The sequence below is a fragment of the Spea bombifrons genome, chromosome 5 (genome assembly GCF_027358695.1).
Source record: "Spea bombifrons isolate aSpeBom1 chromosome 5, aSpeBom1.2.pri, whole genome shotgun sequence".
Classification (NCBI taxonomy): Eukaryota; Metazoa; Chordata; class Amphibia; order Anura; family Pelobatidae; genus Spea; species Spea bombifrons.
The window spans coordinates 64,242,397-64,254,753 of NC_071091.1; the positions used below are offsets into that span (position 1 = coordinate 64,242,397).

Genomic DNA, 12,357 nt, shown 5'->3' on the forward strand with positions numbered 1-12,357 from the left:
TAAGCCTGATGAACAGTCCTGTGTCATTTGCACAACTCAAATCTTGTAAAAACATAAAACAAAATAGAAGTTGACAGAATAGAAAAATATATTTTCCACATTTAATTTTCTTTTATGTTGTGAAAGCTCAAATCTTACTTGATTCTTGCTATGTCTTCTGTTCAGAACAGTATTACGCCTGCCACATTTATGTTTGAATTCCATCACTATATGAACCCCTACCACTTCTGCAGCAAGACAATACCACTTATATCCTACCCTCTCTGTGAAGAAATACTCATCTTACATCTAATTTCAACATCTGAGAGACTCAATATAAAATGGAATATTTAGTTCAAAGTAAGTAAGCCTTATTTTACTAACAATTTCACAATATAAAGTCCCATTCTACAATATTTAAGATATTATCAAGATTAGTTGTTATTAATGCCTGAAAAAGAATCTGCCCAGTAATAGTACATTCTTGTTGTTTTAAAACATCATTCACCTTAAATTTCCTGTTCTTCCAGTGGTAATATTCAGCAGCAGGTGAAGCAAGAACTGTAATTATCTGAATTCATGAGAATCAGAGCTTTGCCTTGAAATTCCTTTTCTAGACATATGTTGCCTCCTTCACAAAGGGATAACCCGCCCTCTAGTGGTAGGAATACAGTAGCGCAAGTTAAATGGACTAAGGGATTTCTCTTAGCCCTGCCCCTGGTCGCGAGACGGCGTCAACCTCTCTGATGAAGTTAGATTTCCTTTCCAGCCTAGCCTTATCTTAGTCTGCACGTTGCCTCACGGTGACTAATACCACAATAACATTGTCTAAGGATAATATAAATTGAGGGCTGTTTACAAACTCTATGGCGGTTCAATATAAAAAGGGGTTGGAAAGCTGGATGCATCACAATTACTTTGAGACCTCTCAGGACTAACAGCCCCTGAATTTCTTCTTTATTATATTGGACTTTGGATACCTGCTTCAGAGCATTTCACCTCGTTTTTCTTCTATCCAAACTGGAGAAAGTCATATGAATATTTTGAACTTTTTATTATTTTTTTTTTAAGGAAAAAAAGGGAAATAACATAGGTATTTAAAATTATTTATTGACTTTTTTTTGGATTATCATTTTTTTTTTTGGTAAAGAAATATTCCAGTCTTATAATGGATCTTAAAATGGCTATTTATATCCTGGTGGTTTTACAACAAGTGACTACGGAATCAGGTACGGTATTTTTTTTATATATTTAAAATATTTATTTTTATTATGTCCATGTAAAATGTTTGTATAATAATTATTTCAGCTTGTAGCTACATTTTGGTTTATTTGTACAGAAATGACATCGTTTCGATGTCTACGGTATTGGACTCTTGATAGCAGTTGGCTCCGTATGTTCAGATGGTTTAGGAAAAAATCACAAGTTCCTATACTCTAAGTAGAATAGATCACCTATAGAATAGCACCTGCATACTAATTCCTATGTAAGTGCTTACATGTTATTGTCCAAGGCTGGTGTGATCACAATAAATATCAGGGTATCAAAGACTGATTGATATAGAATTATTGATAAAGCCTAAAATTTACCGGGTTTTTTAATAATTCCTTTATTATTATTATTATTATTATTATTATTATTATTAATGTATCTAAAATCCTGAACCGGAATTCTAATTCTAGAATCATTGCCTGATCATTGATCTTTACAAAGACCGAATCATATCGACATGCATATATTTTAGTTCTTCAATGTTCCTGACAAGTGTGATTTTCACTTATTTTATTAAATAGTCAATATAGTCTATATTTCTGAAGGGTAATCTGTGTGATCTGCTATTCACGATTGCAGCGTAAACGTGTGTAATTAGAAAAAAAGATACCATTCCGAACAAGATGCATCATTCCAATAAAAGTCTAATTATTTAACCACGTTAATCTTCTGTTTAGAGGCGATTTATGAATGCACTTGGCAGCTTTCAGTGATCAGCTGCAGTGAGCTGTAAGCTCGTGTTTATGGGAAAGGATTCGCATTATCAGGCTGACATATAGGGAAAAAAACTTGTTCTGGGTGTTACAGCGTGATCGCTACATTTATAGAGTACATGGGATCACGGAGACGGGTTGATTGAGCTGGGATTGTGCAATGCTGTGAAATGACAGGGTTTGCACACTAGATTTGCCCTGGCTTGTGTGAGGTGCTCCACACAGGTATGCAGCAAGGTGTGAGGACTGTGCACTGGGGGAATCAGAGGTACCCGCGATCAGGTACCTAGCTGCACCATCAAACTATTTGTAAGAGTTAAGAAGTGATAAGTCCTAATCATAAGGTAGGGTGACTAGTAATTGTTTTGTGCTGGCTCTGAAAATCCAACTATAAAAAGTGCGTAGATTTGTTGACGTCAGGTTGGACAGCAACAATGGAGTGTAACTACTACTGATAGACAGTGGGTTCAAGTTTTCCCTGCCTGAGCTCTGGTATGGGGCTGGTTAAGCTGCTGTAGCCCGATGTGAAGCTCAGCACAGCATAGTGCACTTGGGGACAAATAGCCTCTGGCATCCCAGATGTGGAGGACTCCCATCATGCTCATCCAAACGGGGTGATGATGGGCTTGTACCTCAGAAGTTAACATGGCTGAAGATGGGGTTTGCTATGTGTTACACATTCCTGTACAGTCAGGTAGCTATTAACCCTTTGGGATGCATAGCCCTTTGAAAGGCTTATATCAGTGCATCCGTTGACTCAGTTCTATGTGGAAGCAGCCTATGCATGATGAGATCCCAGATACAGCACACCACTCACCTTGTGTACACTGCTGGCACACTATTCAACCCATGAGTTCCCGTTTTTAGTACTGTCTCATGCACACACTATCTGGAATGTGTTGGCTTGCATAATAAGGGACTCCAGCTGCACCTTACCTGCCCTAGCATATTGACTACTGTCACTATTTACACCAAACAACTCTAATTGAATGTCAGTCTCCCACACACACATTTTTAAAACTTTTTTTTTTTAAACCCAGGTGTCCAGCCCAACACTGTACTAATGAATATATACCACTCATTATTCTTGCTTAATCTTCTTTTCTGTTCTGGATCCTTGCGAATACATTCTGTAACAATGTGTCAGTGCATTTGGCAGCAACATCTCAGTGACCTTCATTACTGGATACTCTGTTTCTGGTATTTTCAACATTAAATTAAATTGCTTCACCCTATGTTAACATCATGTAAGATGAACCATCACTATGTGACGTGCTAAATCCATCACCACAATTTGCTCGGAGGGGTATCTAACATCCAGTTGTTGCCCCTAAAGCCTTGTTTTCTCAATCACTGATTTCTATTCCATTCTGTTCACCCTTGTGATAGTAAAATAGGTCAACATGGTGTTAACACATGCCTTGCTTTGTTCTTTTTTTCAGTATCAGGCAGTAGTATCTCTCTCCCAGAGGAAGGGACTTCAGTTGCAGAGAAAGATTCACCCCAGTCCTCTAGCGCCCCCTGGCAAAAGCGCAGATTCAAACGCTGCTCCTGCTCCTCACTCATGGACAAAGAGTGTGTCTACTTCTGCCACCTGGACATTATTTGGATCAATACTCCTGAGTAAGTTACTTGCCATACACTTCAGTCACTCAGCATACCTCTACAGTAGCTAAAAGCACTTGAATCTACAGGGTTCTAAATTGAGAGTACATTAAGGCTAGATATTCATGCAAGCAAGAGTAGCATTTGTACAATATTACAATTCCGATGAAAGTTAATATATATTATTAGCAGTATTTTGTACTATTTTGTAATAATTTTTTTTTCTCTAGAGAAAGGATGTTTACATATCTAATATACAGTGCTGGAAGCACATTACTGTATACTGTTTAAATACAGTTAAACAGCGATAATTACAATATAACGTGTAGCAGGCATTTTATATGGGACAAAATATTGACATAGTGAGATAAATGTTCAAGATTGTGCAACTCTAAACCATTTAAAAGTTGGAATTGACAGCAGATAATGACCACTCGGCACGCCCTAGTCTGCCCAATTTGTCTGCTTTCTCTAAAAACGAATGCTTAGCAGTTATTGTGTTTTATGGCGATTTTATAACCCCCGTGCCTATCCCAGCATTTATAACTGCTATGCGAGATTTTCAGCCAGGGTACTTGCAACAACACATACACAGCTTTCTGAGGATTTCTGATGAAGAACTAGAAATTCTAATGTATGTTGCTTGCAAAACTCGCCAAACTCAAGTTATGTGTGACTTACAGAGACATGAAAAGCTGGAAAAACTAATATTATATAGGATCTATAGGGCTTAGATGTGCTACCTCTGACTCTTCAGCCATTGTGGCTTATGTCTTCCATAATGTGCCACCAGCTCAAATATTATAATCCATGGTCTTCAACAGTATTTAGCACACCATCATGGGAATTTTGGTTTTCTGTTAGCCTAAACATCAATGCGAGTGATGGTCCTTAGTAATTTTCCCTTTTCTACGTTTCACATTTTAGTAAATCCACCCCAAATATCTTACTCTTTCTTATCAAAAGCCAGAGCAGATTTAAAAGTAGCAAGCAAACCGTGTCTCCCCACCAAACAAACCATAAACAAACACCTATTGCAACCTTAAGATGTTAACGTTTCAAAAGTATTTTGGTCGACTTGACAAGTGTATATAGCACCAATTGCTTAGCACTGATAGTGTATAAAACTGTAAATATTTGCCTTGCTTCTTGCCTCTTAGGCATTTACAATGATATGCTCCTTGACTGTGATTGAAGAACCATTAAGAAGTTATTAATTAAAATACAGGTCACAGCCTGTGTAAGTTACTGGTATGCCGCTGCGAAACCAAGTCTTGTAATTTACAAAATTGTATGTAATTAAATGGGAAGAAAATAAAAGCTTTCAAGCACAAAGGTTATAGCAGCGTGCGCTGTGTGGGAAGCCTTGATTTTATAACATTTGCTAAGTACGACATTAAGGCAGGTATTCAGAAATTAAATGCGGATATGTTATAACTGATCACATGAATGGACAAACAGCTGTGCGAGCCACAGCTTGGTCAAACGTGCCAGTCATAATGATATATATATATATATATATATATATATATATATATATATATATATATATATATATGTATATCAGGTTTCTATTTCCTCTGCTTAGTTAATTGCGTTTTTTGCCAAACATTAAATGTGATCATTTTTAATTTTTTTAGGAGAACTGTCCCTTATGGTCTTGGAGGACCTCGCATGAAACGCGCAGTGCAGGACACAGACAGTGAAACAATCCTTGAGTCTACAAACCGGTGTATGTGTGCCAGAAATACAGACAAGAAATGCTTGGACTTCTGCCAAACTGCAGGAGAACTCAGGTGTGTGCAAATATTCTATCTAAAGAATTTGTAAAGCTAACTTTCTGTACACCTGTAGCAGAGGCTTTCCTTATCTGGGAAGTATGTGTTATGAAAAGGTGTTTCTACATTATGTGACACAAGTTCTTGTTTTCTTTCCTTCCTTAGAATCCAGTCTTCTCATGGAATTGGACAAAAACAGGTTCAACGGGTCACTGACTGTGGTGGTCTCCATCTTGGAGGGCTATGCATCCAGAAACTTCACAGAAACCAAAAACTAAAAAGGTGAGAGGCCAGCTTATATATTTGCTAAACTCTATAAATAGTGCTGTGGTTAATCGTGCTTCTTATGTACATTGACATCTCCTATGCGCATTATAAACTTAATAGGATTGTTATGCCTCTCCCAGATTAATCAACTTCGTCACATTAAGTGTTGTCTGAATCATTCGGAAACAACCCTAATGTGAAGCTGCCATGTTGGTTCTAATGGAAAATTATCATAACTTCTATTTTGGGAGTCTCTGGTGCTCAAATGATTAAAGTGCTAACATAAAAATGATTCATTAAAAAAAATTTGTTCCATTAATTGCCAAAAAAGGTCATTTATTCAAAAACAGAATTGTCACATTAGCCAATACAATTGCATCACAATACAAAATGGCATAGAAGCGTCGAATTTTACAAACCAAAATACATCATGTGTGGTCTTACAAAATGTTACTATTGGATCAATGTGAAACTTTCTTAACCCCTTAAGGACAATGGGCGGTCCCTAAACCCATTGAAAACAATGCATATTGAGCCTGTACATGTACGGGCTTTGTCATTAAGGGGTTAATTGTTGAAATTGTTTGGAGCTCTTCCTCAAATCTGCTAGACATTCATTACATTTTATAAAAGCATGACCTTGTTTAAAGATTCACCAACTGAATTATCATGCTGCCCCCCACCCCAATAACATACAATTATATTTGATATATTATGTAAAGATTAACAACATCTTGATATTGTTATATTGTCAGGATTATAATGTTTAAAATATCTCATAATATTTTGTCATTGTTCTATGACTAAAAATAATAAAATATTTCATTTTTTACAGATCTGAAGAAATGAAACACTCGATGAAAAGCTCATTTGCCTTTGCTAGGCTTATGAGGAAGCTTAACGAAAAGAAAGATCAAACACATCAGTGGACACACAAAAAGAGAGGAATTTGGAAACATATTAAGACAACATCATAGTAGTAAATAGATCACTGATATTTGAAAAATATGCATGGGAGGGATTGCTGTCAAAGAGCAACTTGTCCTAAATTCTACTTGATGGTCCAAAGCATGGGAAACAAAACTACACCTTGAAAGCTGGCAATAGGAGTTCAAGCCTGATGAGTCTGTGTCTAATACTATAAAATAAATATTATTCTGGGGAACTTAGCGCACAACTCTCCAGATAGGAAGTACAATGTCGCTGGAACATTTGCTCGGAAGGATGGATTTTAATCAAATGTTGAGTGATCAACCAAACAAGCAGGATTTAGAAAAAAAAAGACACGATAAAACACTGGAGCTTCAGAAAAAAAAAATTCAAACCTTTATCTACATACAGGGATCCTCATATGAGGATTTATCTGCATTGCTAATGGACAGTGACAAGATATGCCACTAAAGGAGGACATCATTCATGCATACGTGTCTACCTCAAATGCAAAACTCAGAAGAGCTTCCATTCTTTGCTTCAATTTGGCTGAAAAACACAACTTTTGTCTTAAAACTTTACCTTCTTTATAAAAAAAAGTCACTGGAGCTAATCAAATCCTTGACATCTAGGACTTCTGGTTTGTTTAGTGGCTAGTTGGTGTAGTCATGTCAAGACTCAGAGAGTGGAGTTGAGTTTGGTAAATTACTTACAAACTGAAATTTGGTCATATGTAGCAGCAGTAAAACTGCTTGCATACGAGTAATTTGCCGTTTCTTAAATAAATTTATTATTATGAATATTTTTTAAAATAAATATTTATATTATTTTTAAAGTGACTATATTTACTGTGTTAAATATACATTGGGCAGGCCATATTGGTCTATGCATGTTTACTGTATTTCTGTATGAAAAAATAACTTTTGTGCCTTGAATGGTAACTATGTTAAAATAAATATTTTATAACCCTATAGGCTGTATACTGTACTTTTTTCAGGTCATTTTCAAAGGGACACAACACATGATGACTTTGCTTGGGGTGACAAATTATTAAGGCTGTGGTGCATACATGGTTTTGATCGGCAAGGAATACCAACTACTTCAGTCCCCTTTGGGGAAGTCTACAGTGATTTTTGGATTCATTTTGTGACAGCTATGTGTCTAATGTCACAAGTCGTGTTACTGTTGTTTAGTTCACATTGACCTAATAGTGAAGACTTTATTAGTCATCCAACCAAATCTACCTGGGATGTTTTGGTTAGTTTCTCCCTGTCTATCTGTAGCTCCAGGTGCATATGGCCAATCAACCTTGTTCTATGGTTCTCAATATGCCTACAAATCTTGAAGCTATAATTGATTAAAAACAGTTTTTAATAGGATTCCTTCCTCGCATTGGCTAATCCACTTCATTCCTATCACTCTCTATTCTACCTGCTGGGTATTATTATTATTTTTACTATTAAAGTAGCTATGTCTCTTGCTGTTCACTTAGACCAAAATAAATATGTTTTAAAATATTTTAAAACTATTAACCTATTACACATTTTAACACTTTTGATATGTTCCACTGACAACTAATATATTGTGTTTATTATGGTGAAAATAGGATATCTGGACTAAGTAATCAAGGTTTGGAGTGACTTGATTACAACACCGATAAAGTAAAAAAAAATTTTTTTGAGGTAACAGGCAATGGAGGCATTGTTCTATCTGAAAACATACCTAGGCCTAGTTGCACAGGAAGACTCCAGGCCTACGCTATATGTAATCAAACATATATTGCATTTTAGAATCCAACTAAGCATTAATTGTATTGTTTTTGATGAAAAGCCGACTTTTGTTACAGACAGGATTAGTGCGTATTTGTGGTTGCCTCACAGCTCATTTTGCCTGCAGATAAGCTGTACTGTGAGTTTGAAGATGAGGCATTTTTCCTTAGGGTATATAGCAAGAAGGCTGTAAAATCGCAAAAAAAAAAAAAAAAAAAAAAAAAGCAAAATTGATTTGGATAAAATTTTCATTTAGTTTTCGTACCGTTTGACAATGAACTTCGTTTAGGCATTCCCAAAGGGGGAAGTCCCTGACACCTTCTGGACTCACCTTTCACCATCTCAAGGTTTCAGGGGAGAGGATGAACCCAAAAGCTCTGCCGCTTTGCAAAAGTTCATGGGAGGTTACTTCAGAAAAAAGGACGGAGCCTCTGGACACACCATCCGAGGATTTGCCGGAAGCTCTGCCGTTTTGCGGTCACATCCTTGACCCATTGTCCACTAGCTGCCTATGAAACGCCAGCAACACTCCTTCCTTATTTCACGACAAGTTGATTTAAATGCAGTTTGCTATGAAATCGCCGCACTTCAAGGTTCAAGAAAAAATGATTAACTTAGATTGTTCTATCATTCTTGGCCAATTTGCTTATTGGGGCAAGAGCATCAAACCTTGAAGGTCACAAATTTGTTCGAGAAGGAAGAGAAGTGCTAGAACAAGAGGTCATGATCTACAGCTAGATGCTTAGATGTAATGTAAGGAAGGTTTACTTTATTGAGAGGGTGGTAGATAAATAGAACAGCCTCCCATTTAAACACGCATGTGATAGATAGATAGATAGATAGATAGATAGATAGATAGATAGATAGATAGATAGATAGATAGGTAGATAGATAGATAGATAGATAGATAGATATATGGCTATCCTGAATAAAATAGTTTACATCACAAAATTTAGGCAGACTATATTGGCCATATTGTTCATTTCTGCTTTATTTTATTTATCAACATGTGATTAGACTATTAAACTACAAATCATTTATGGATATTCTTGCATCCTCTTGAAAAATGTTTGAATTTTGATTCCTTGAGGCTAGAAATCTATACCATTAACTTTCTTCCTAAATGTAATCTGTGTTCCCATTGCATTTTGTTGTACAAATGCATTAATAAAATGTATTGAGCAAATGTATAAACATAGAAAATAATTTTATATGACATGCATAACTGTACATAAATTCCCTGCAACTACAACAGAATTTGTGATTTCTAGAAAAATACTTAACCTTTTAAGTGCCAGAGGGGCATTCAATGCAATCTTTAATGATAGCTGCTGGCTGCATAGTTAGACCAGTTATGCACATTCTTTTCAAGTCCACCTGTATGAGCCATATGATTCAGAGAATCACTGCCTTTTGGGCATTTTACTGTACATGCGCAAAGGCAGATCGTCAGTGTTCTACACATTCTGATACTGGCACTGCAAAATATACGGTATCAAGATCCCAGGTCATATTTTATTTCTTAACTGAAAAAGAACTTGTGATAGCAATAACAATGCCTTAATTTATTCTTACGTTATATATATTACATTTAGGATGTTCATATACACTATATGGAAAAAAGTATCACCACTTAATTATTGAATTCATGCATTTCAATCAGACCCATTGGTACAAGTGTATAACATTAGAGCACCTAGCAATGCAGTCTGGATTTACAAATAGGCATACCTGGGAACGCTCCGGGTTTGACACAGAGATCTCCGGGTGAAGCACCGCTTCTCCAGTTATCTGGGTCAATGCCCGAATCCTCCGGGTCGCAGGGTCTTGGCACGCCCCGCTACCTACCCATTTGCCCTTTAAATGGGGGTGTTTCCCGCCCCCGACATCAGCTTGACTCCCACAGGAGTTAGCGGGAACTCCCACTGACATCAGTGGGACCGTCCACCATAGTCAGCGGGACCATCCGCTGACATCAGTGGCCAGTCCTGGCCACATCCCACAAGGAAGGCTCTTGGTAGCCGGAGTGAAGAAGTTCCTAGGCATGCAAATGAGCCGTTCTGTAGAGCTCAGTGAATTCAAGTTCAAGCATGGTGCTTTGACAGGATGCCACCTTTGCAATACGCCAGTTTGTGAAGTTTCATCCCTGCTATGGTTTCTATGGCCAAGGCAGCTGCATGCAAACCTCACATCACCAAGTACAATGCCAAGCACCAGATCAAATGGTGTAAAGCACCACTGGACGATCTCTGTTATAATCTCTATAATTTAAGAGTCTTTAAACACACACCTGCATAATTTTGAGGGAACAGGAGAAGAATGAGCTGTCACTTTTGAAGTAAAACCCGCCATTACAGATTATTGAGAAGATGACTCCCTTAATCATTATTCTAAGAGAGATATGAACTGCACTGATGATGCCTCAGAAGACCAAGACATATGTGTGGATTTATTGTTTCTTTCTTGTAGAAGTAATTTAGATCTGGACTGTCAGTATGGACAGTTTCAGTCTGATATTATGATGGAGACTTTTCTTAGTGGCACGAGTGAACCTTAACATTTTTGAAATGCTCCTGGGTGGGGAATCACCAAAGGGCACACTATTATGATTTGACATCTCTCATCTGAGAAGCTTGCAGAAATGCTTGTATAATGTGATTGGAAACCTTCCTCTATTTCATATCTACAGCTGTTTCCTCTATGTTGTTACACCTACAGAACACTATCGCATGCAAAAACCTTCTAGAACACATTATTTTGTGAATGTCAGTAAGACAGATTTATTGTGTCATTGGCTTTGTAAGCACAGCTGTGGAATTCTTAAGTGGCAGTCCAAGAGTATGGTTTCAAACCTCTACTTGGATTTGTTCAGTGCGTGGAAACTGGAAATATTTCTTTGTATAAAGACCTGTTACAGGTTCACACAAGTGAAAGGGCTATGGTGAGCATTTAATCATTGTGCACTGTCCCAGTTTACTTTAGTAACATGCCGTATTTACGTTTGGAAAGCTTTCATTAGTCGCCACAACATGCACATCTACTATATACCCATGGAGAGCATGAGAAATAGAGGAATTTGTAGGGTGTTAAGTATTGCATACATTGTAAATGACCTCAGGTTCGAAAAGTTCCTTATTAATTTGGCCTGAACTTGTTCCACTGCTTTAGTGGGTGTTGTCCAAATGCCACAAAGCAAACAGAAAACACGCAAGGTGAAATTCTCAGTGCAGACACACCTTGGTGATGCCCTGTAGGATTTAGAGATGACTGTAATGTCTTTAGTGACATCATAAGAATTTCTTTTTTTCATAACACACAAGCATCTAATTACCAAATCCTAACATTAGCAAGGCCTCGGTTTGTGTGAAAAGGTAGGGTTTATGACTAGAAGACATGAGTTGAAGATAAACACCTACAGTGCATATTAACCCCACTGGTGTCTGTATGATGGGAATGACGAAAATGCATTTTTAATGTTAATATGAAAGACCCTGGTTAATTAAAATAGTTTTTACATATTTTTATAATATAACAAATATTGGTTGTTATGTACATTAAATATCATTTTGGAGTCTAAATAGCAGTCTAAACAAGTTACATTTTGTTTTCAGGATAAAGTCCATGATAAAAGGTAAGTGTAATCATCCAGTAGGACAGTGAGAAATGACAGAGTCAAATGGGAGTTGTATGACAGCTCAACGTGACATGGTGTTGCTGCTGTCGTTAAGAAACAGTTAGCTAACAGATGAAATCTATCATCTTTTGTTGACACCACTACAATAATCCCTTTACTCTATAGATGAAAGGTCAACCTTATCATAAAAGAAGAAATTTCAGCTGCAGACAATGTGACAGTTGCATACATTTGTTCTAATTGTACATATTTTAGATGACAAAGTCTTCTTACATTTAGTTGAAGGATATGTATTCAAATACTAATGCAGGTGAACGGCTGCCCCTCCTCACACGTAGCGTTTAGAGGGCTCCCACCTTCCCTGCAGCTATTGTGATGAAAACATGTTCACACTTGTGACTTTGAGAGCA

The 12,357-nt window shown here is 37.0% G+C and overlaps 1 protein-coding gene across 1 annotated transcript; it reads left to right on the forward strand.

The window, feature by feature from the left end:
• Positions 1-740: 740 nt before the first annotated feature.
• Positions 741-7,515, forward strand: EDN1 (endothelin 1). Its single transcript, XM_053468247.1, has 5 exons — positions 741-1,208; positions 3,407-3,587; positions 5,210-5,365; positions 5,513-5,629; positions 6,450-7,515. Exons 1-5 carry the CDS (start codon positions 1,148-1,150, stop codon positions 6,589-6,591), a joined length of 657 nt encoding a protein of 218 aa, XP_053324222.1. The 5' UTR covers positions 741-1,147; the 3' UTR covers positions 6,592-7,515.
• Positions 7,516-12,357: the final 4,842 nt, after the last annotated feature.